Source organism: Etheostoma cragini, chromosome 16, assembly GCF_013103735.1.
Source record: "Etheostoma cragini isolate CJK2018 chromosome 16, CSU_Ecrag_1.0, whole genome shotgun sequence".
In the NCBI taxonomy this organism is placed as follows: domain Eukaryota; kingdom Metazoa; phylum Chordata; class Actinopteri; order Perciformes; family Percidae; genus Etheostoma; species Etheostoma cragini.
In genome coordinates this window covers 17,441,339-17,464,816 of record NC_048422.1, presented here as the reverse complement: position 1 = coordinate 17,464,816, position 23,478 = coordinate 17,441,339, and the positions used below count along the sequence as shown (strand labels likewise).

The following is a 23,478-nucleotide window of genomic DNA, read 5'->3' as shown; positions in this document are numbered from 1 at the left end:
TCTTTTCAGCTCTAGTTCTTTGGTAAAAATCACTATAAACAGCTTTAAAAATGTTGAAATTATACGACACTGTAATAATCACAATTCAAACCTTAAAATACTTGCATCATGGCTTGCAATTTGCTTATAAAGACTTTTGACCAGACTTGTCCTGAAAGACTAGAGAGTGGGACTGACAGACTTAAAAACTGCATAAAAAGTATAGTATAATAATAAGTACCGAGTGTGATCTAAACTTCCTCTCCTCTTTGTCATGCAGAATCTGGCCACACTCAGCCTATTTCTAAGTCCTCCAGCTCCGTGTCCTTGTACAGCGCGGGTTCAGAAGGCACTGCCATCTTTGGCCAATCAAGCAGAGCCTCTGCCTCATCCTCTAACACTGACTTGGCATCCTCTCTGCCAACACACCTGCAGGCGGATGGCCTTGATAATTTCAACCCTTTCTTTCCCATCAGCCTTCTCCAGTGAGTATATAATGGGTTAATCTTGAATTATTTCATTTGATTTAACTGTTAACGGTTGAGTAATTCATACTATGCACACAAACACAATAACTAGAGTTATCTTCAACCCTCATGTTGTTACTGATTGCTACAGACCTGTATCTCATGGCAGCAGCAGCTTTTCTGAAGTCCAGGGAATGGGTGAGTTAGGATGACAATGAAAAAAGAGAGTGAGGATTTTGCCTGCACTGTCTGTAACCTCAGCTGCAGTTCTGCTTTCTTGTTCTTCTCCTAACCCAGCCAGCTGACCATAGTGTCAGTATTATCCCTGCTTTAGCACGGCAGAAAACAACCTCTTTGCTACATAATTAAACAGTAAATCAAATCAAAGCCCTCCAGCGAGGAGAGTTTTGACAAGAATAGTACTGCACAGTACTCATCGTACAAATTCCGTATTGTACTGGGCCTGCTTCTGTGAATGAGAGTCAATAAAACAAGTACCAGGCTTGAGCACAATGTTGGATATAAGGATACATACCTGGTTTATTGTAATGTTTAGGCATCTCCAAATGTAAAATCAGGTTGAATAACACTCACCTTATTCCCTTAGATACATTATATCTCAAATATTTGGTCAGGACGGAACACTGGCAGTGAAGCGCCACTTGCACTGTGTTATTACTGTATATACTTTATCTTCACTCCCTCCAGGCACATGGTCTTAACTCGGTTCCCCACGCTTACCGGCCTGGTTAGCGCTCCCCCCGTGCTGCACCCTTGCTTCAGCCTGGCCAGCTCTGCTTCTTGCGATGCCTTTACAGAGCAGCAGACTAGCTTCATGGAACCAGGTCCCTGCAGCACACAGGCCAGAAGCAGCCTGGGTAAGAACAAGCGCAGAGACTTTAATGGGGGAAAAGCTGTCAGACATCAATACATAGACAAGAAAAGAAAAAAATGTCTCTCCTAATTTAAAATTAGTGACCAAGGACATCCTGTGTTAAAGAGAATAGCTCTGCTAATTGTTGCAGTCCTGCAGGTCAGTTCATTTTTAAACAAACTTTTTCCCCATGCTGGCTTCATATTCAAACAGGCTACTAATATAATTTCAATGTTATATTAAAAGGAGTGGATTCATGATTACTCAGTGGAAACTCTCTTGCATGGTCTTATATGTTAAGCTAATTGCACGTGTTTTGCTTTGCAATTGGACTGATATGATATTTAAAATATGAAATGCATGCATGACACAATTTGTGCTCTCACATGCTTGAATGGCACCATTTTTTTCATCATCAGTTATGTTGGTGTTGTTTTATTTTGTGATTTTTGTGGTCTGTAAACTGATAAAGCAAAGCAAAAACTTAGGGGAGGGAAAAATAAAACAAAATGTGAAAATAATTTATTATTTTGACAAATTTACATGTATGAACATTTATAAATGGAGCTTTGGGCTTGTTTTTGTTTTCTGTTTTTTGTGTACTTTTTCTTTTCTCCTCAACCACCAGAACGGACACAAATGTTTGTCACCAGTCGGTTGCTAGAAATGGGATTCTCTATGAGACATATCTACTGGGCCATGGAGAGAGCAGGTACTGCTTTGTGGAGTGTCTAATATCACTAAATACTTGGCTTCATCGGTTTTCTATTATAAACTGGCCTTCAATGTGGGCTGCAGCCTTTTTGAAGTATTTGGCATACAGAAAAGTGTAGTTTTTTAATTAAAAAAATAATTTGATAATTTTCAGATTTGACCCACTTCTCATGGTAAAAAGGAACAAACGCAAATCCAATTTTTACAAATATTTCGTAGAATATACGGAATATATCTGCTTCTAGGACTGCAATTTCACCACATGGTAAAGGTGAACAAATTAAGATTTTTTGCTCACGCATGGCATGTAGCAGTAGTATGTGTGCTATTATTGACAGGTGACTATTTACCAGAATACATTGTAAGGTTTTCAGCATCACCCATTTTAATCACAAACTCCCTACATTGTTAAAGTTGTAGGCCTTCCCTCACGTATTTAATTTAATTTTTAAATTTTTAATTTTTAATTTTTTTTAAACAAATTAAACCGTGTCACACACTCCATATCATCAGAACAAATGTGCCAGTCTGACCTCAGACAGTACACAGAAGCATGGTCATCTGGTGGTGATGTCCAACACGAATTAGAAATGCAACACTCCATGATCCATATTTTCTTTTTGAACTCAGTTCAACTTCCCTGTGGTCCTTTCCAGATGTAGCAGGTCACTTGGACTCTCAAACCATTGAGGTGTTGGCCAGCTGGATGCTGGAGCACCCCCTGACAGAGGAGCAGCAGGCAGCTGAGGCAGTTAGACCCGAGGGTGCTCCTGACACCCCGTCGTCAGATGGGCCAGAGACAGTGCAATGTCCTGAGCGATCCACCAGTCAACCCAATGAAAGGTCAGGGATTTGAATAACATACAGACATTTTTATTAAATTGGTACTGGCATTATAGTATTGTAGTTGTTATATATACGTTATATGTATACGTTATATATGTTGTTTTGTTTATAGTCTGTTGCCTGGGCTTGACTGGATAGAGAGAGAAAACTTCTTGGATGTCCACCTCACTAGGAACAGACCTCCTCCAGCACGGCGGCGGCGCTCAGGCCCAAGTCAAAGGACCTCTTTCCGAAGGGCAGGTCAGAGTTACTGCTTTGAACCAGAAATACGATGTGCTTATAAAAGCTCATGTGTTAGTAAAAGGCGACATTGTAAAAAAAAAACAAAAAAAATCAATAAAAATTTAAACAAAATTAAAAAAATTAAATATTGAGATTAACCTGTGCTGTGACTCGGAATAAAAACCTTACTACACATTTTTTTTTTCATTTTCATGTGAAGCAAACACCATCTTTTCAGACTTGCCATCACCCAACCCCCTCCCGCAGCTGTACCAGCAGCACACATCGGTCAGCGACTGGCCAGAGCAGGTGGAGTTTCATCCCTTCTCTGCTGAGGAGTCAGAGTTGGGATACATGGATGACCCATACAATGAAGAAACTTATGAGGACCTGCTCACCCCTTCATTCTTCAGCTTGGAGAGAGACGCGCTCCAGATAGTGGAGGTAGGATAAGATGAGCCTTTATTGTCTCCTAAAGGAGAAATTTGTCTTGGGCGTTCAAGAGAAACAAACGACAACACATCGCGCACAAACACTCACAATAAACATACAGTTAACCTACATAGAACATAATCATGCTTTATCTCATCCAATGCTTCAATGAACATCTAATAACCACACACAATACACCCCCCCCCCCCCCTTTCCTCACATTCACAGAAGAACAGTAGAGAACACACAATACATCTTCCCCCTCGTATTGCACGTAATGGAGTTGGTGGCATTTGGCCAATTATTTTCCCAGTCCTTTTTATCAAGTTTTTGTGCTGGGATTTTAATTTAACGGACAGGTTACCAAACCAAGCCATAATGCCAAAACAAACAATAGATTCAGTGGTTGCCTTGAAAAACAGTAGCATGATATCTTTGTCAACTCCATGAACTCTAAGTCATCTTAAAAAAGTATAGACGCTGACGTATCTTTGAGCAAACATGCTCCACTTGATGGGACCACTGCAACTGACATTCTAATTGTATGCCTAAATACTTAAATGTTGTTACCTGCTCAACAAGTACACCTTCAATTTTGAATGTGCGATGATCTTGTATAGACCTGGGGTCAAAAATCATTTCTTTGGTTTTATTTACATTAAGTGGCGGGTTTTGCCTGTTGAACCACTTCACTACCTCCTCTGTCTCCTGTTCATTGATAGCAATGTCTGAGTCTTTTATAAGTAGACTAAGTATGGCCATATCATCTGAAAATTGAATAATGTGGTTATTTCTAGTGATGTGTCTGCAATCATTAGTGTATGTTATAAAAAGTAATGAAGAGCTTACACAGCCTTTAGGGGCACCTGTACTTATGTTCAAAGTCTCAGAGAGAGTAAAGTGGACTTTTACCTGCTGCTTCCTGTCTGTCAGACACATATACACTCTGTCACCAAGGCTGCATGACATAAACAAAACAAAAGTACAATTTGTGGTTACTTCAAATATTCAAGCAATTCAAAATACAAAAAAACAAAGACACACTGTGTTGCTTGTAGGCCTGATGTTGCCTTTTCATTTAATGGTTTGTTTGAAACATAAATGAATGCCTTTTTTTTTTTCTTTCATTGTTCCTTACTAGAAATATCCTGATGAATCTTACCCTTCTTTTAGGTCGGAGAAGAACATAGTCAGATGGTGAAGTGTGAGCTGTGCAACACCTTCACCCTGCAATTTAACAATCACATAAAGCGCCGTCACCCAGGTTGCGGTCAGAGTGCTGCACGTAAGGGTTACGACAGCACCGGGGCCTATGTGGATGTCTGGTTCAAAGGGGAGTGTGGCTCCAACTTCCCCTTCTACCTTCTCTGCAGCTCCTGCAGAGAAAAGTATCTGGCTGCAAACCTGAGCGACTCAAGTTCTAAATACGAAAGGTATAGTAGATAATACAGGAAATAATGGATGAATGAACCAATAATCAGCCTTCTAGACTGTTTGTTTTTCTTATACTTTTATAAAGACTTACTAAACTGGTTATTTCCTGGTTATTCAGCACTGTTCTCTTTCTTTTGCTTCAGGATTAAAGGTCTGACATCTGATTTGATTGGCCAATTAGACAGCACTTCTGATGGTAAGATGGAGATCACGGAAATTAAACTTGTAAAGCAGAACGATTTTCATTTGAACAATGATTTTACAATGAATTTTACAATATGAATGGTGTTTGTTCAGATGATTGGGAAATGAGCCACCAAGATGAGTGTGACACAGACAAGCTGACAGGACTGGAGGACTTTGGGCTTTTGCTGAGACCACTTGGGCTGACTGAAAATAAGCTGGTGCCAGACCCCATTGCCTTCACTGAGCCAGATCCCCTTGGAGCCCTGGTTTACAGCTCAGCTGACCATACAAGAGCAGGAGCTACCAAAGGTATTGTGTTTTGATATAAAAAGACCCCAGTCCTGTCATCGGCTGAATGCATTTTAGTCACTTTTGGAGACGATATATGATATATATACGAGTGGAGTATGAAAAAAATAAAGGGGGAAAAAAAACAGATCCACGCAAATCTCTTCATTAGGCAACAGACATACATTATCCTGTTTAAATAGAAGAGCAGTGGCTGACAATAGACCAGACCGGCATTGCGTCATCAAGAGGCATTTGCCATGGCCGCACCCCGTTATGGGGGAAAGGAGGAAAATGCTAAAACGCTATAATGTTGCAAGTTGTGAAACACAAAAATGGAAGAATCCATATCAGATGTGAGGCACTAAAGATACATGAATATTCACTGTAGTAAATTGCTAAATAAGGCTGGTGGCAACTGTTACTACTAATGAATCGCTACCGTTAGCTTGAGTGGGAGGCTGCTACAGTGTAGTCTGGTACAAGCTGGTGATGTAATCAAATATGTATCGAGGTTTGGGTAAGAAATAACCGGGCACTCCGGGTCAGTGATCCACTTGGATGGTGGAAGACTTAAGGGGCATAACGTCAGACCAGCTAGCTTTAATTTATTAAGGTGTTGTGAATTTGTAGGTTCAGTTAAGGTCACAAAATAATAGTCCCAAAATATCTATAAAACAAACGTTTGTTTGACAAGACCATACCATACCACCTGGTCATATACGGAGCAATTACTCCTTAGCTAACTGTTGACCTCTTGTTCATGTTGCAGTGAATGTTTTTCGTAACTCTATCTCTGATAAAACATTGCCAATTTGAAACACACACCCACATTCCCTCTGTACTTGTTGGCAGGAGGAGAATCCAACCAAAGTCAAAAGTGCTGACGTCAAGTTACACATCACTCATTTATCATAGTTGGGCATCTGAAGCAGACATAAAGTACTCACATTTGTCACATTTGATCCAGTATTTTGACTGTTTTGCCGGCCTGCACCCGATGGTGTGTAAAAATGTGAGTTTAGCAAGATGTATCAGGGATTCCATAATGATTTACCATAATATAACGCTATTTTAAATGTGTTTTCCCTCACTAGGGAATGCCCTTGTTGAGCAGAAGACCTCTCTGAGCCTTGGACAGCAGGCAGTATCACTGAGGGACTCTCATGATAGACTAAAAGCTTTAAGGAGAGTCACCTCAACAGCCCAGATCTTGCTAGCTTACAGCATGGTGATGAGAGCACTGTCTCAGACTGCCTCCAGGTATGTTTGACCAGAATATACAGTTTATGATGTACATTTTTTTCACCAATTCAATGTGGTTTCATTAAGAGTCTTCTTTTATCTTCCTCTCCAGTGCATCAGTTTGCAGCCACTCTAACGGACTAGAGTCCTTGGGTCTGGCGGATATCCGCATCCTGGTTCGTTTAATGACTCTAGCAGCAGGGGGCAGGGCTCACTCCTGCGTAGACAGACAGTCCGGTTTGAAGGGGTTGGCAAAAGAGGGCAACAACTCCACGTGCCTCAGCTTCCTTACCTCAGCCATCGGCAGTGTGGTGACCCAAAGCCCCACTGCTTACAGGCAGCTAGTGGAAATATGCACTCAGGTCAGTTTTCTTCAGTTAATGCACTAATTATAAATATTTTCTATGGTAATTATACGGCCAGGAGATATGATCTAAAATATAAATCACAACTAGAAGGGCACTCAGAGAGCGCAGACCTCTGCCAAGGTATGCCTTATATCGCAGTTTAAACAAAAGTAAAGTCCCACTAAGTTTCATAAAAAATTGGGTCAATCGTTTTTCTATAATCCTGCAGACAGACAAACAGACAGACAATCCTCCTTGATGGAGGTAATTACAATATCACTACATCAGTAATATATCACATTACATTTGTTTTTCAAAACAATAAAATAAACATATTTTCATACATCAGTAAATGACACTTCCTTATTTGTGCTGGCTTTCTTTTATATAATTGTCTAAATTATTTACAGTTTTCAGTTTAATATTTTGGACTGGTTGAAAATTCAAAGATTGTAACTTTATGTTGGTAATAGCCTAACAGTCGTAGTAGTTCATACATTTGGTTTGTTGATCACCCTACTAATTATACATAATGAAATGATGCCAAATGTTATCATGTAATTATCCAGGCTCATCCTGGATTATTGAATTGTGAACACATGTAACTGTTATTAAACGGATGGAAATATCTTTTTAATATTACTACCTGTAGGACCTGATTTCAGCAGCTACAGGGATGAATATTGGGGCCATCAGTGACCCGCAGCAGAGAGATTGTCTGAACTCCAGTCTAACAGCTGCAGCCCAGGGAGCCCAGCAACCGAAGGTTTACAATGATCAGACGCCCCCTACATTCTTGGTCACACAAAATCTGGTGTCCCTGCTCACTGAAAAGGGTGTTCACTGCTACAGCCCAGATAAGGCAGAACATGAGGCTAATGGTGAGAGGAAGTAGTTCATTTACGTAGTTGTGTTGGTATGTATAATTATTTAATACAGTGTTTAAAACCTTGAGATTTTGTTGTTCATTGTAACTCTCTCCTCTGCATATGTGACCTAGATACAGGAAACCAAGGGGTGTCTTCTTCGTCCTTGCCTCCTTCCCCTTTACCCCACCTGAGTGCCAGAGTGGGCCCTCTGGAGCTGGCTAATGCGTTGGCTGCTTGTGTCCTGTCTGCCAGGCTGACTAGTAAACACCGCCGCTGGGCAGCACAGCAGCTGGTGCAGGCTTTGGCTGCCACAGGAAGGGACAGTCCTAATAGGCCCCAAACATACAGCGACCTGGCTGGCGAGTTGCGCAAAAGTCCTCTCAAGAGGCTGGAAGGACATTACAACAAGGTGAGGGACTCACAATGTAATCTGCATAATAACATGTTTTTTTAAAACAGGATAAATCTCGTTTTTGTTTATCCTTTTTTTGATGCAACCTCATTGACCAAACTGTGTTTATTCAGTGGTAGCCTTTTAAAAACAATATGTGAGACTTAGACAGGTGTGAATATTTTAGTCTCCTTGGACCTAGGGAGAACCATCCACTGGCACATTTCAGTTACAGCGGGGGCAGGTCTGGAATTTTGCAACTTACAAGTTAAAGGAAGCTTTCCATTATTTCTGTTCTGTTCAGGTGACCAGCTGCTCCTGGAACAACGACCAATGTTTGCTGGCTACATGCTCTCAGGACAAGGTGGTGCAACTGTGGAGCATCGGCCAGAACACTGTGGAGTTACAGACCACCTTCTCCTGCATTACCAGGTTTTGTCTGCTTGTTTCCGTAGTGTTTTGTCCAGAGAGAGTTTTACAGTTTCATGCTAATTTCAAAAGAATATCCATATGTATTTATATAGACTTAATTGAAGGTCACTTTTAAATAAAAATTGACTTTTTAAATAAAATTACATTTATGTGTAAGGTTCTTGAACTTGATATTTTTGGCCATCACACTTTCTGTGCACTAGCTTGTAATAATTGTTTAAAAAAATTAAAGTTTAGACCTTGATAGATTATATGACAATCACCTCTAATGCCACTAAGGTAAGGTTAGTGACTGTCAACTAACTGTTAATTTTATCCACGGTTAAGTCTGACAATATGTAATTTAGCAAGTCTCATATCATTTTAGCCTAATGCATATTTTAAAAAGTTAATGGGACGTTTCTTGGGTCTTGTAGATGAAGCAACAACCGTAAGATCTAACAGAGGGGGTTGCAATTCTATCAAAGAACTGGGATTACTGTTAGTTCCTTTCTCTGACTCTCTCTCTCGCTCCAGTAAGACGGACCGATCAAGCAGTGAGAGGGCTGCTAGATCTCATCACATGTCTCCTGTATACTGGAGTACAGGAGGAAACTTTTTGGCCGCCCCAGAGAACAAACACATCAACATCATGAACATCAGGGGTAAGTCCGGCTTTTTTTTTACTATCCATCTACTATCATGGCAGGACCCTGCTTGGCCTCAGGTTTGTAATGAAACATTTCGGTTGTACATTATTGCTGCATAACAACTCACTAACTCACTTGTAATATTTCTAATTAAATTCAATCCTATTAATTGTAATAATGAGAACAGTTTCCACAATTTGAAATTTTCTGTTACATTACAGGATCTCACTGTCATGTGGAGGCTCAGTTGTCTCGGGTCACAGCCCTCTGCTGGGCTCAGACCTTCAGCTTGTGGACTCTTGACCAGTCAGTGGCCTGTAAGAACAGACCTGCTGAGAGCCTGTTGGTAGGACGGCTGGATGGCTCCCTCTGCTGGCTGCAGGTCACGATGCAGCAAATAGACCTGAATGTAAAGAGCACCGAACTCACCCATTGCCACAGAAAAGAGGGTAAGGGGACTGACACACACACACACACACACTCACACACACACACACACATTTACATGTATAAACCTTTGCATCTTTTTAATAAAATAAAAAAATTGATACCACTCTCACATCTATACAGTAAATATAAAGCCGCAGTACAGCCTGACGATAATTAGCTCAGCTTAGTATACAGTCTATAAGCAAAGGTTCAAAATACACCTACCATCACGTCTAAAACACTCTCATTTTAACAAATTATCTTTTGCTTGTTTACTATGTACAAATGTACACTAACAGAAATTTCTAGACAACAACACATTCTAGATTTACAGGCAATTACATCCTGGAACTATTTCTTGGCTAGATGCAGTGACTTCCTTCGGGTTTGGATAGTGCCAGGTTAGCTGTTTTCCTCTACTTTCAGAGATAGAAAGAGATTGATCTTTTCCTCTGATTTCTTCTAGCTCCCCAGTGTGTTGCCTGGCACAGTGAGGACAAGCCTTTCGCAGTGGGCTACTCCAATGGAAAGATCCTTTTAGCCTCAACTGCGGTCTATGAGAATGAGCAGCCCGTATTGCTGTCTGTCTTCCAGGTTTGTTTGCAAAATGCACTCCAGAGCACAACCAAAAAGACAAACCAAGTCAGTCGGCATATGTGACTTCGCTGTTTACATGTTGTGTCATAGAATTTACATTGAACCATTTTCCACTCTTCTCTTATTGACCACACCACACTCCTATTCTTTACTTCACAGGAGGGTGTAAGTTCTCTAAAATGGGACCCCACAGGACACTTACTGCTCTGTTTGGGTAGGTCAGAGGTAGTAAAGATACTGGAACGCTCTGGGGCCACTTGGGTGACCCTACACTCCCTCATTCACATCAGCACCGTGAACATAGCTGAATGGTGCCCACTTGCCGGCAGAGCACCGGATCCCAGGCTCATGGTGGCTGTGTGAGTAATTAATTTTTCTTTCTTTCTTTGTTAAATAATCTTCCGATTTCTTAATTTTACCCTTAAAGAAGTAACAATGATACAATACAAAGAAATGGAAGTAGTCAGAGAAAATCTATTCAATATGTTTATCTAAGTATGTTGTAGATTCTCAATAAATTCTCTCCATGTTTCTATAGAGGTTGTCAGAATGGCTCTGTGCATGTCTGGACACTGCCACAGGGGGGTACTTTTGTGTCTTTGCCCAACATATTGAACACCCAGGGCCAGGCTAAAAGCACTGATGTTAAGGTCAGTTTGGATCTGCTGTTGGAGTTCCTTTTTGCAGCTATGATTATACTAAAAACTTTAAATGTTGGTATGATAAAACCTTACCAGGATTTTATGTTATTAAACGTTTATGTTCATTTTATTTTATTTTGACCCATGGTGTTTGCGACTGTCCCTTCTGATTGGAGCTCATGTAATCATTCAGCTCTGTTTCATTTTACAGCAAGAGCATACAAAGCGTGTGTTTGTACTTCATGGCCACATTACAGCAGTGAAGTCCTTGTCATTTTGCTCCAGTGGATTGGCTCTGGTCTCTGGAGGGATAGGAGGTCTGCTCAACATCTGGTCCTTACAGGTTAGAAAAACCCATTCACAGTTTGCTTGACCTGAACTCAGTGCAAAAAGCCCTTACTTAACAATCAACTTCATGAAATTACCAAAGAATTTAACTATAATTGTGTATTACTGTAACATCTGTCAGGGGTCTCAATCCTCCGTCTTCTCTATGCATCTTACAGGATGGTTCAGTTTTGCAGACTGTTACAGGTTTGGGTTCAGTTGTCAATACTACCTGGATACCAAACTTGGGTGTGGCCGCCTGCTTTGGGAGGTCAAAGGTATTTTGGATCACTTATAACTTTTTTAATTGTCACCTGGCTTTAACTTCATATTCAGCATATGGACATGAGAGTGGGATCAATCTTCTCATCTATGACATCATTCTATGACAATAAATCTTATTTCCCAGAATATTGAGCCAAATATCACAGTGCTTTTCTTCATACTATTCTATACTACGGTTAAGTTCTGTATTTAATAGCCATATTTAAAAAAGTGCCCACATTTTTGCAGATGTCGCTTTACAGTTCTGTTCTGTATTTGTTTCTTCCAGGATGTTTTGTTGATCTGCTGCACCCCTGACTGGATCAGTCAAAATCATGTGCTAGCTTCCTGTCGTATGGTCCTCAGAAGCCAGAACATCCTGGGTCTAAATCGGGCCCCTTGTTTAGCTGTCTTTCTGGAAAGACTGCCCATGCTGTTGCAGGAGCAATACAACTATGAGCGGGTCATTACTTATGCTACTTTTTAAAGATGTTTTTTATGTTGTTTGTGGGTTTCAGCTGGGACGTAATTTTGAATTTTGTCTTTTCATGCAGACCCATGTGGCAGCCGGTGACCAGCTAGTCCACAGTGCCTTTCTGCAGAGCCTGGCCTCCTTGACTGTTGGTTTGTCCTTAGAGAAACACCTGTGCCGTTACCCACGCCCTCCACACCACATCAGTTCTGATGCCCACTCCTGCCCGTCAGAGTGGAGCTGGCTTTCCACTTATGCCACCACTGTCCAGAGCGCTGAGGCTATTTCCAGTGGTACTGCCTTCCCAGAATCCTTCAATCTTTCAGAGTTTCAGGAGGGGGACGTCACTGAAATCACCAAGGCACTTGTGAGTGGTGACAAAAGTGTTTGTGCTATTGTTGAATATGTTCCAGGAATCTGAATTGACTCCAATATACACAAGTTTACCCAATGTAGGTATTTATTTAGAGATTTCTCTGTCTTCTAGGACAATAGTAAGTGGAGCTTTAGGATGGATGAACAACTGATGTCATGGGCCACCACCAGACCAGAGGTACACAGTTTAGCCATCCTGAAACAGTACACACAATAAATATGAATTCTGTAAACTTCATTTATCTTTAATTTACTGTCTGTTTGTACAATTAGATAGTAATTTCCTTTACCTGAAAAGTTATATGTTGCAATTTCTATTTCACCTGTTGGGTTTCCTAGGACTGGCAACTAGGGGGAAAGAGTGAGGTGTACTTGTGGGGGAACGGACGTTACGGACAGTTGGCAGGAATGGGAACCAATCTCATGATGCCTACTCTTGCACCCTCTCTCTTACAGACGCAACAGGTAGTAACTTTTTCACGTAAGACACAGACTTTGCCTCAGCCCTTTGACATCTCAGATTTGATTGTTACTGTTTTCTAACTTTTCTCTTTCTTTGTGGGTGTATTGTTGTCACTCAGGTTGTGTGTGGACAGAACTGTTCCTTCCTGGTTCAGTCCAATGGGACAGTACTGGCTGTAGGGGAAGGACAGTATGGCAGACTGGGCCAGGGGAATTCTGATGATCTCTATGTCCCCACTATCATCTCTGCTTTTCAAGGTACAGTATTCATCCAGGGACCAGAGCTTGTATGTTGTGATGAATTTTCAGAGCAGGAAAAAAAGAACACATTTCCGTTGCAATATTGCTATTTGATATGGTAGTTTCTACTTCAGCCGAATTGTTAATTATTTTTTCTCCGCATTCTTAGACGTTGAGCTTTATTGACTCTGTCGTCTTTGGGCAGGGTATGTGGTGACTCAGCTGGTGACGTCCTGTGGATCCGATGGACACTCCATGGCCCTGACTGAGACTGGGGAGGTGTTCAGTTGGGGAGATGGAGATTTTGGAAAACTGGGCCATGGCAACAGTGAAAGGCAAAGGAGACCTAAACAGATAGAGGCCTTCCAAGGAGAGGACATCATTCAGGTAGAGATAAACCTGCTTTGAACTCTTAGAGTATGGTATAGGAAAAAGGTTTGACATTGACAAATCAATTTTAACTCTTTTTTGGCTTCTTTTTTTATGGCTTTTCCTTCTCCTCCCAGCTTGCTTGTGGTTTCCGACACTCAGCTGTGGTAACAGCAGATGGGAAACTGTTCACCTTTGGCAGTGGGGAATCTGGTCGTCTGGGTCAAAGGTCAACATCCAACAAGACATTGCCTGAAAGGGTGACTACTCTAGAGGGGTATCATGTGGGACAGGTAAGAGAAATGGACTGTGTTTGTTTTAATTCAGACGGTTGTAGAGTCTCAACAGTGAAATAAGAAAAGTTAATAATAGTGCTGTCAGTTAAACACGTTATTAATGGCGGTAACGCAAACCCATTTTAACAGCATCAATTTTTTTTATTGCTAGATTAATGTGCTTTTTGGCCTAGCAAACTTTGTAGTTCTTTTTATATTCTGTTGCAACAACTAGTAATGTTAGGAAAACTACAACACCACACCGGGCCTAGCTAGACCGGAAACATAACAGGCACGCCGCACACAATTGTTTGGGCTTGTGAGCCAGTCGAAGAGTAGTAAAGTTAGTTTTGAGTGGATGGTGAGCGCGAGATCCCGAAATTAATGCCTACAACATTCTGAATGGACAGTTTACTTTTTAAAAGCTGCTAAATGGTTCCATTGACAAGACCAAAGTGATCTGTGTGTTTTGTCGTTGTGAACTGAGCGATCATTGCAGCACGTCCAGTCTGAAATACCACTTGATGGCCAAGCACACAGCTGATGCGAATTCTCAACCCCCTTGTCAGAGTATTATTTTCACCCTTTTATTGATGGACAGTGTTACATTGTGTTAGAGATTATTTGCTCCAAGTGTGAATGACTGCTCCAAGTGAGAATGGTACGTGTGAAAATGAACACTACAGTAGACTATATGCCAATGTTGTTTTCATAACAACATTGGCATATAACATTTAGTAATTTCAAACGTTTGCACAAAGCAAGCCTATCCACTTTTCCATGTTAAGAGCATTAAAACGAGACAAAAATAATTGCGAGTCAACTATGACATTAATGTGATTAATTGCAATAAAATATTTGAATCGTTTGACAGCACTAAGATATAACTCAACAAAGCTGACTTGGTTCCCTTTTTCAGGTGTCCTGTGGTCTCAACCACACACTAGTGCTATCCCTCGATGGCATGGTTGTGTGGGCTTTTGGAGATGGGGATTATGGCAAATTGGGAACAGGTTCCTCTACAGCAAAATACTACCCTCAGGTAAGTTAACAGTGACTAAACCCGAAATTCAGGAGTCCTAAAAAAACAAACAAACATGGGTTCACATTTATGTTGTGTACCTGGTTATGGTGAATACCAGTCATTATTATTGTTCTTTTGTATCAATTGCTTTATTCACTTAGTTTAATTTTAATTGAATGCTTTTAGATAGATGAAACATATTTGTTGTTGCTATTTTCAGAAAGTAGAGCAGCTTTGCAACAAGGGAATTAAGAAGGTCAGTTGTGGAACTCAGTTCTCTGTGGCATTGGCCTCTGATGGACATGTTTACACATTTGGACAAGGTACGTTTTATTGTGGAAGTGGATTGTAAAGATGTTGTTGTACTGTGTATATCCATTTGGTTTTTGAAACACCTACAACGTTCCTTACTTATGTCATAATAAGTTTGTTTAACTTTTTAAAGTGTAAATCATTTGATTGGAAATTCTTAAACTGACCCTCCAAAAAACACAAACACACAAAGATTTGTAATTACATATAAAAAGAGTTTTCTGGGTCTTTTGGAAAATGTGTCATGATGTGTAACATTTCTGGAGTATATGCTAACTACCTCACAAAAACGTGTTGATGCGAGTGAGACGGAGGGAATGTTTGCTTCAAAATCTTTCTAAATCAGTTCACCAACTTACTTGGCAAAATGAAAGCTGCATGCAGAAATACTACACAAAAACATCGTTTAAATGTGCCGATGTGTTAAATCCTCTTTTTCATCACTCAGAGCGTCTGATCGGCCTGCCGGACTCTATGCTGAAGAATAAATCCTGCCCCCAGGTGGTACCGTCATTGGAGGGGCTGTTTATAGAAGACATTGCCGTGGGCTGTGAACATGTGCTCGCCCTGTCTTCCACTGGAGATGTTTATGCCTGGGGCTGCAACAGCGAGGGACAGGTAACCAACAGCCTCTAGAACAAAGTTTACACTGCAATTTGCTTTTATTTCACATCAGAAACACTATTGTTGTTGCGTGTGTTGTTGCGTGTGTTGTTGCGTGTGTTGTTGCGTGTGTTGTTGCGTGTGTTGTCGCGTGTTGTCGCGTGTGGGCGTGTTTGCGTGTTTGCGTGTGTGCGTGTGTGCGTGTGTGTGTGTGCGTGCGTGTGGGTGTGCGTGTGCGTGTGCGTGTGTGTGTGTGTGTTCCAGCTTGGCCTTGGACACTCCAACCCAGTCAAGGAGCCCACGCTCATAACAACCCTCCAGGGGAAAAACATCAGACAGATCTCTGCAGGCCGCTGCCACAGTTCAGCATGGACCACCCCCTCTACCTCGATGAAAAACTCAGGTACACACACACACACAACCTACAGATGCAAATACTCTTTGTCCCTCTGATCCATGAAAGAGAATACACTTGGGACTCCCAATTCTCATCTTTTTCTCCAGGTGGCTCTGGAAGTTTCCAGCTAGGACTTCCCCAGTCTGTTCCTCCCCAGTACAACACTCTGAAAGACTGCAGTCCCAAGGTCCTCAGCATGCGCCTCAGGGTACTCTACCACTTTTCTGATCTCATGTACAAGTCCTGGAGGCTGCTCAACCTGGATGCCAAGAATCCGGTAAATTTTGATCCTAATTTCTTCCCTTTTTGATATGTTCAGAGAACAAAATGCTAGGAAAACAGCAGTTGAATTCTTGCTAATAATAATGCCCCGGCTGCATGTTAGTTCTCTCTGTGCCTCACAGTAATTTTTTTCTTCGTGATGCCTCATTTACTTCGTCCTATTTCATTTCCTATCCAGGTGTCACGCTATAGTTCAGGGACGACAGCCATCCTCCGGGGTGATCTCAGAGGTCTTCTATCACCCAAGGTCAACACTCTGCCTCTAGTACGCTCCATTGGCAGAACAATGACCCAGGGCAAAACATATGGGCCACAGATCACTGTAAAACGAATTTCCACAAAGTAAGGATGACCATGATGTACAAGCCGTTGGCATAATCTGTATTTCTTCAGGGGTCAGCTGGTGGAAAAACAGCCCAGAAGCCAGCAGGCCTTATTTCCATTTTAGGACTTGTCTGGCACCTTGGTTGCTTTATACAGTATCTGATAGTATTTGTTCATCAAAACTTTGATTGATGTCCCCTCCCTTACACTCCCACAGAGGGCGTTCGAGCAAGCCCATCTTTGTGCAGATCGCAAAGCAAGTGGTGTCCCTGAATCCTCTGGAGCTGCGGCTTCCATCCCGAGCCTGGAAGGTCAAGCTTGTCGGAGAGGGAGCTGACGATGCCGGAGGGGTGTTTGATGACACCATCACTGAGATGTGCCAGGTAGGATGGAAACCACATAGAGAAGCTCTACAGAGATATAGCTAAGAATGCAGCCTGGAATATTCTCTTTATTTGTAAATTGACAAATTACAATGTGTATTCACCAGGAGCTGCAGTCTGGTGTGGTGGATCTTCTGATTCATACTCCCAACAGCTTTGCAGATGTGGGCAGTAACACTGATAGGTGCGATTGTTGTTGTTATCTTTTAAGATTCACCAACAGAACCAGTACCTCTACCCAAAGCATAACAAACCTCTAACATTGTACCCTCACAGGTTCCTTTTGAACCCAGCAGCACTCTCAGAAGATCACATAGTCCAGTTTCGCTTCCTGGGCATCCTCATGGCTGTGGCTATCCGCACTAAGAAACCTCTGGACTTACACCTGGCTCCTTGGGTGTGGAAACAGCTGTGCTCGATGCCATTGGGAGGGCCTGACCTAGAGGAGGTGGACCTGCTCACCTACCGCACCCTCCAAGGCATCCTTCACTTGGATAACAGTGGAATCACAGAGGATAACTTCCATGTGGTGAGATGCTATGCAAATTTTCTTAAACTTCTTTTTCATTCTCTGTTTTCAACCTCTCAGTTCTTTTTTCTATGCTATGCACTTTTACAGCTCTCCAGTTAGTATATATACATGTATAGGTCCTGGGCATGTGTGTGTATTTCAGGCCTGTGTGTAATGTGTGTAACAACAGAGTGTAAAATGTAATTTCCACATGGAGGATTGATAAATTATGTCTTCTTCTAACTTTTTTTACTCTTGTCATACTGTGTCTCCGTCTAAAGATGATTCCACTAGACTCGTTTATGGCCCACAGTGCAGATGGAAGGCTGGTACCTATAGTTCCTGGAGGTCAAAACATCTCCCTGACTTTTGCCAACCGGACTGAATATGTGGAGAGAGCTCTGGACTACAGGCTGCATGAAATAGATTCACAGGTTTGAAGGGTTGAACTGTTGGAGAATGATTTCTGTGTATTTCGCAGACCTTTTTGAATGTAACCTGTAAACATGCAAACTGCTACAATGGATTTCTTTAGGATACACAAAAGTGCCTGGTTTAAAAAAAACACACTTCTAAATACATTTCTTTCAACTAAATTTACCAAACTGACCTGACCCACACATAGTTGAAGTAATAATAATAGTGAGAACAAAGTAATAATTTAGTCTACACAGCTCTATAAAGAAGGAAATATCTCTCCATTCCCGTTCTCCAGTTACAAACCTTGTCTCCTTCTTTTCCAGGAGAAGACAGAAAAGTAGGACTGCTGCATTTTTATAAAATAAAAACATTGGTGTGGATTTCTCTCGACTGTATCTGAAACTCACCCATTTTAAACACCCAGTCTGCCCTACAGTTTCCATTAGTGCTTATTAGACAATACAGACAACACTGTTTGTTGTGCTGTGTTTGTTCCCTTTATCTTGTCTTCAGAAGTATCAAAGCTGATGTTGTTCTGTTGTGTCCAGGTGGCAGCAGTCAGAGAGGGCATGTCCACTATCATCCCTGTGCCCCTCCTCTCCCTGCTGACAGCACAGCAGCTGGAGCAGCTGATCTGTGGCCTCCCAGAGGTCTCTGTTGAGATGCTGAAGAAGCTGGTGCGTTACCGTGACATCACCGAGAGCCACCAGCTTATTGGTTGGTTTTGGCAGAGCTTGGAGGAGTTCACCAATGAGGAGCGAGTGCTGTTCCTACGTTTTGTGTCTGGCCGGTCCAGGTTGCCTTCCAACCCAGCTGATATCACTCAGAAGTTTCAAATCATCAAGGTTGATAGGGTGAGGTCATCACTAACGAATAACCAAGCCTGTTCACAAAGACAAACAAAATAACAGTACAAACAATAAACTCTTTCTCTTTTCCCCTTATCAATTCCTTCAGCCTGTCAATGGCCTTCCTACTGCTCAGACCTGCTTTTTCCTGTTTCGTCTGCCCCCGTACACGAGCCAGGCCATCCTTGCAGAGCGTCTGCGTTACTCCATCCACAACTGCCCCTCCATCGACATGGACAACTACATGCTGAACCACAACACCGACCCAGCAGACAGCTCTGACACCGAGGACTGAAGAGGCCGGCTGTGGTCAACCTGGTGATGAATGTATCTTCTCTCCCATGCCATGCACATTATGCACTGAACACAGATTTGTATTTGCCAAACCTGTGTAAAAGGTAGTGTACTGTTTATATGTTGGTTGATTTAAAGATATGTGTAGTTATAGTTTTCCAAATGTGCAAGGTGTTGTAATTATTGCAGTGCTTACTCTGAATCCAAACTACTGGTATACAGAAAAAGATTTTTAAATAAAATATATATAAGTTAATAAGCCACAATAAAGGAGTTAATGTGCCTGTTTGTTTGAAAAAAATGTAATAATTTAATGACCTGTCCCTCACAGGCAGTATTATTGTAAAATAAAAGAGTGTTTAACTAAGGATTTTGGAGTATTGTGTAATCTCTGCATTCATGTCTTTCTGAAAATATATACCACAAGAAGTACATGCATTCAGATTATTAATTAAGTAAATATCTTTTTAAGTAAGTGAATACAAAAGCGTGCATGTCTTATGGATGGAATTTCATATACAAGACCCAACTATATTGGGTATAGACCATAGACCGTGTATTATTGACTGTCTATGGTATAGACATATATGGCATATACTGTAGAGCAGCTTAAAAAAACGTGAAACGTAAGTGTTAATGACTTTAAATAAAGCCCGACCTTCTGGCAGCATAAATAAGCGTGTTTTTTGTGGGACAAAGTAAATAATAATTCTGCATTAATGCATGACATAAAATATCCTCGGTTGCTGCTGTTATTCATCATTATTCTACAATTTTGAGTATTGCTGGACGATATGAAAACAATCAAATATAGTATTTTTCAACAAATACTTTGATACCAATACCACAACAACATTGTAGTGTTACCTAATGTTGCTTTCACAAAACATTTACAATGAGATTTTTGATAAATAATCATCAGTAACGTGGATATAATAACTAAATGGGCAAAGGCAACTTACAGAACAGGTACAACAGTCTGTAAAGTTAAGAAAATTACATTACTTCACTGTAATGCAGCCTTTAAAATCAAGAAAAGACAACACGTATGCCATATAACGATATCCAAAATCTAAGATGATGTCTAGTCTCATAGGACAACATTGATAAATTTCCCAGCTCTAATTTTAAGGATATACTAGTTTTTAAATGATGGCCGAGGCCGTGTGGATCCCAATGTCACGTGCCCAAAGTGTGGAAAAACAACAACAGCCTATTCGTGCTCAAAGCCTTCAATTCGATGCAACGTGAGGGCCGATTGCTTTTGCAACGCTGCCATCTGATTGGCTGTTTGCCACGAATGCCTACTTGTTCGTAGTTGTCAGAAGTTAGCTACAGTGGTAGACAAGATAGTGGTCGCCACGGGCGCTTTGTGGATTATCTTCAACAGAATTCAATGTGAAAGGGTACCTGTTGAAGAAAAATAGTTAAGATTAACCATCTCTTTGCCCACGTTTTGTCACGTATAAACAGTGTCCCACCTCTGTTGGGCACAGAAGTTCTCCGAAGGCTAAATGGCTAACAGCTAACGTTAGCTTGTGTGTTATTCGGAGTTTGCGTGGGTTCCATAATAACACGGTGGGACCTGCCTGGTCAAGAAGTATCTTTCTGAGAGGATTATTAAACATGAAAGCCGCAGGAAATGCATTAAAGTGGGGTTGCTCAGCAGAGCTAACATACACAAACTGACAGTACACACAAATGGGGACAAGGACAACAGGTATGTGCCCAGTCAACTTATTACCTGTAAACTGTGTGGCGTATAAATATTGCATCACGTGTGTAATTTTCTTGTTTCGCATCTGTCCAAAGTAGTTGTTGTCGCATCTAATCACGCGATAGATGTGAATGTGCCCACCCTATCAGTGTGTGATATCATGCACATAACGCTTGACCTGCAATATATTGTAGCAACATATGTGCCTACAATATGTTGCAGGTCAAATATAGCTCATTCATTCAAATAAAACCAGATGTCAATACAAAGTGCGGGTACACGCGCAGTTTAGTGTCCCCGAATCCCCGTAACGTAACCACATCTACGTAACCCACTCTACGAAGCAGCTACGTAGAGTGGGTCTTGGCCATAGTCTTGGCGTGGCCATAGTGGAATGTGGGACACTAAACTGCGCGGATGCTCAAAGTGAGGAACTATCAGATCAGAAGTGTGGGCTGAGCAGGGTAGCACTTAACAACGGAACTGACTTATGCTGTCATCGAAAGCGTCAGTGGATGATTGATTGGGTGAATGTATGTACAGTATACGCTTTACTGGTCCAGTGAACTAACATTACTATTATTATAGGTTTTTATAATTGTGCAATCCTCTCAAATTATTGTCCCAGTTCACCGGAGAGAACACACATAAGGTGCTAAGAATGGCAAATAAAATGGCCATGGGAAAATTACATGGGCCTACGTGATTATTTATTGTTGATTAAAAGATAAATAATTTTAGAAGATGTATTGGTCTCTGACCAGTCAGCCATTATTAAAACCACCAAGAAACACATTTGCATAGCACTTTATTTATAGCCCTTTCATCACAGACTTCATTTAAAACATATTTGCAACTTTATTAGCCTTTTCTAATTGTCTACCATAATTAACAATAATATTAACAACTGCCATAGCCTAATCACCAAAACTTCTAACACTAATATAAAAGCACCAATGATAGCTGCAAAGAATAACTCTCCATGGTAATTTAGGAGCCTCTGCTTTTGTGAAACTGATTCAAGGTTTATCTCATCCAGGATAACTGGGAAATCCCGGCTTAATCTGCTATCTAGTTTTTGTGAAATAGCTTTCAGCACTGACAAAAATGCAGACCTTTTTTAACAGGATTAGAGTACCATTATCCACCACCGTTTACTACAGAAAGTGCTGTTCAAAGTCTATAGTAAGAGCAGAAACCTAATTAGAAATCTTATTTCTGATGTTGTGGTCAGTCAACTTCCAATAAATAGGCTTGTTCGAGATGACCTAGGTCTGTGCAGAATCAATCACCGGCGATCGCCGTCCAATGCATGCTGGTTAGATTTGTGTCTGACTTGATCCTTACTTACTCTGACGTCATGCACACGCGGGCAATGGGAACGTACTAAGTTATGACCATAACTATGACCGTCACTATCTCTTGTCGCTCAGAACGGTCGAGGCGTCCCAGGCAAGAGGAAGAGGCGTGGCCACCTGGTCAGTCACATGACTTTGTTGACATATTGTCTCGAGGATAGGTTGAAGAATGGCATCCTTCAAGGTAAGATCTTGGTGATGGTCTGAGTGAGGTCGAAATAGATCCTCACGAGATCAAAGCGGACGCGGGTTTGAGACGCAGGCAGCAAAGTTGCTTTTCACCGACTGCAAGACCGCAACAGATTGCATGTAGAGCATTTCGACAGCCACTCTGTCATATTAAAAACAACTGGAGACTGTGTCTCCAGTTGTGTGATGGGTCTGATAACATTTTAATAAATTGGACTCGGATGCAAGTGTTTCTGGGACTTCCTGTTCAGCCTGAAGGCTGCTTGGAAACAGCTGGAAACTGTTTCCAAGCGCATTTTTGTCCCCGCTCCGGGCTTCTGCCACCTGCTCTCGTCCACTTTACAGCCGAGACGCAGTTTATCTTGAATGAGCCTATTACAATGCCCAAAGTTGATGAGGATTATGTGATCCCGCGATTCTCGCGTGACCTCATCAGCTGCCATCTCTCGCGAGATCTCTCAGCTACCATCCAGAGTAAATTAGGCCCCCTCAGGATAAATATGATGCAGTCACTAATTTGTGAGGGAAAATTATCGGAAAAGGTATAGCTATGTGGGATTATGTGCTTAACATGACCTAAAAGTACCACACACGAAAAAATTTGGTTGATATTTGGTTGAAGAAACACATTGGAAAGAAAGGTCTCAAAGAAAATGAAGATGCTCCTTTGTTCAGGAATGTTGCATTATTAACATTATGTGCTAAGACATTGTCTTGCCAACAAGAGTCTATAGCTATGCTATCATCTAAAACACTGCTATGCGTTGAGCTAAATGCTAATGGGACCATGCTAACATATGCACTATGATAATGCTAGGATGCTAGGAAGTGTGGCAGCAACATTTTCCCCATTTTAGTTTAGTTGAAATATTAGAATGTATTTGATGGGACTGGAGCAATGGATGTCTGTACACCATTTGGTGCCAATCCATCAAGTAGATGCTTCACTCAATAAGAGAAAACGTTCACTTTCACCTCTCTGACAAAAACGTTGTTTAACTTTGGAAGAA

At 41.3% G+C, this 23,478-nt stretch overlaps 1 protein-coding gene across 7 annotated transcripts in view; it reads left to right on the top strand.

Annotated features, from left to right (window-relative positions):
* The window catches only part of LOC117958898 (probable E3 ubiquitin-protein ligase HERC1), a 42,458-nt gene extending 22,972 nt beyond the window's left edge, over positions 1–19,486 (top strand). For 2 of the 7 annotated variants that reach the window (XM_034895609.1, XM_034895608.1), the window contains exons 41-80: positions 260–464; positions 1,155–1,324; positions 1,949–2,032; positions 2,691–2,877; positions 2,993–3,120; positions 3,323–3,546; positions 4,708–4,967; positions 5,112–5,164; positions 5,266–5,463; positions 6,540–6,705; positions 6,800–7,049; positions 7,687–7,915; positions 8,035–8,312; positions 8,599–8,726; positions 9,243–9,370; positions 9,577–9,804; positions 10,251–10,378; positions 10,541–10,740; positions 10,920–11,094; positions 11,234–11,365; positions 11,529–11,627; positions 11,903–12,076; positions 12,168–12,452; positions 12,573–12,638; positions 12,800–12,925; positions 13,042–13,180; positions 13,368–13,549; positions 13,669–13,824; positions 14,726–14,848; positions 15,051–15,153; positions 15,591–15,760; positions 16,010–16,148; positions 16,250–16,419; positions 16,603–16,766; positions 16,966–17,131; positions 17,239–17,315; positions 17,408–17,660; positions 17,924–18,076; positions 18,611–18,916; positions 19,020–19,486. In XM_034895609.1, coding sequence (XP_034751500.1) covers positions 260–464; positions 1,155–1,324; positions 1,949–2,032; positions 2,691–2,877; positions 2,993–3,120; positions 3,323–3,546; positions 4,708–4,967; positions 5,112–5,164; positions 5,266–5,463; positions 6,540–6,705; positions 6,800–7,049; positions 7,687–7,915; positions 8,035–8,312; positions 8,599–8,726; positions 9,243–9,370; positions 9,577–9,804; positions 10,251–10,378; positions 10,541–10,740; positions 10,920–11,094; positions 11,234–11,365; positions 11,529–11,627; positions 11,903–12,076; positions 12,168–12,452; positions 12,573–12,638; positions 12,800–12,925; positions 13,042–13,180; positions 13,368–13,549; positions 13,669–13,824; positions 14,726–14,848; positions 15,051–15,153; positions 15,591–15,760; positions 16,010–16,148; positions 16,250–16,419; positions 16,603–16,766; positions 16,966–17,131; positions 17,239–17,315; positions 17,408–17,660; positions 17,924–18,076; positions 18,611–18,916; positions 19,020–19,205 — 6,788 coding nt within the window. In that variant the 3' untranslated portion in view covers positions 19,206–19,486. Of the gene's footprint in view, positions 1–259; positions 465–597; positions 645–1,154; positions 1,325–1,948; positions 2,033–2,690; positions 2,878–2,992; positions 3,121–3,322; positions 3,547–4,707; positions 4,968–5,111; positions 5,165–5,265; positions 5,464–6,539; positions 6,706–6,799; positions 7,050–7,686; positions 7,916–8,034; positions 8,313–8,598; positions 8,727–9,242; positions 9,371–9,576; positions 9,805–10,250; positions 10,379–10,540; positions 10,741–10,919; positions 11,095–11,233; positions 11,366–11,528; positions 11,628–11,902; positions 12,077–12,167; positions 12,453–12,572; positions 12,639–12,799; positions 12,926–13,041; positions 13,181–13,367; positions 13,550–13,668; positions 13,825–14,725; positions 14,849–15,050; positions 15,154–15,590; positions 15,761–16,009; positions 16,149–16,249; positions 16,420–16,602; positions 16,767–16,965; positions 17,132–17,238; positions 17,316–17,407; positions 17,661–17,923; positions 18,077–18,610; positions 18,917–19,019 lie in introns of all 7 variants that reach the window. The other 5 variants (XM_034895611.1, XM_034895612.1, XM_034895615.1 and 2 more) reach the window with 5 other exon arrangements.
* The last annotated feature ends 3,992 nt before the right edge of the window (positions 19,487–23,478 follow it).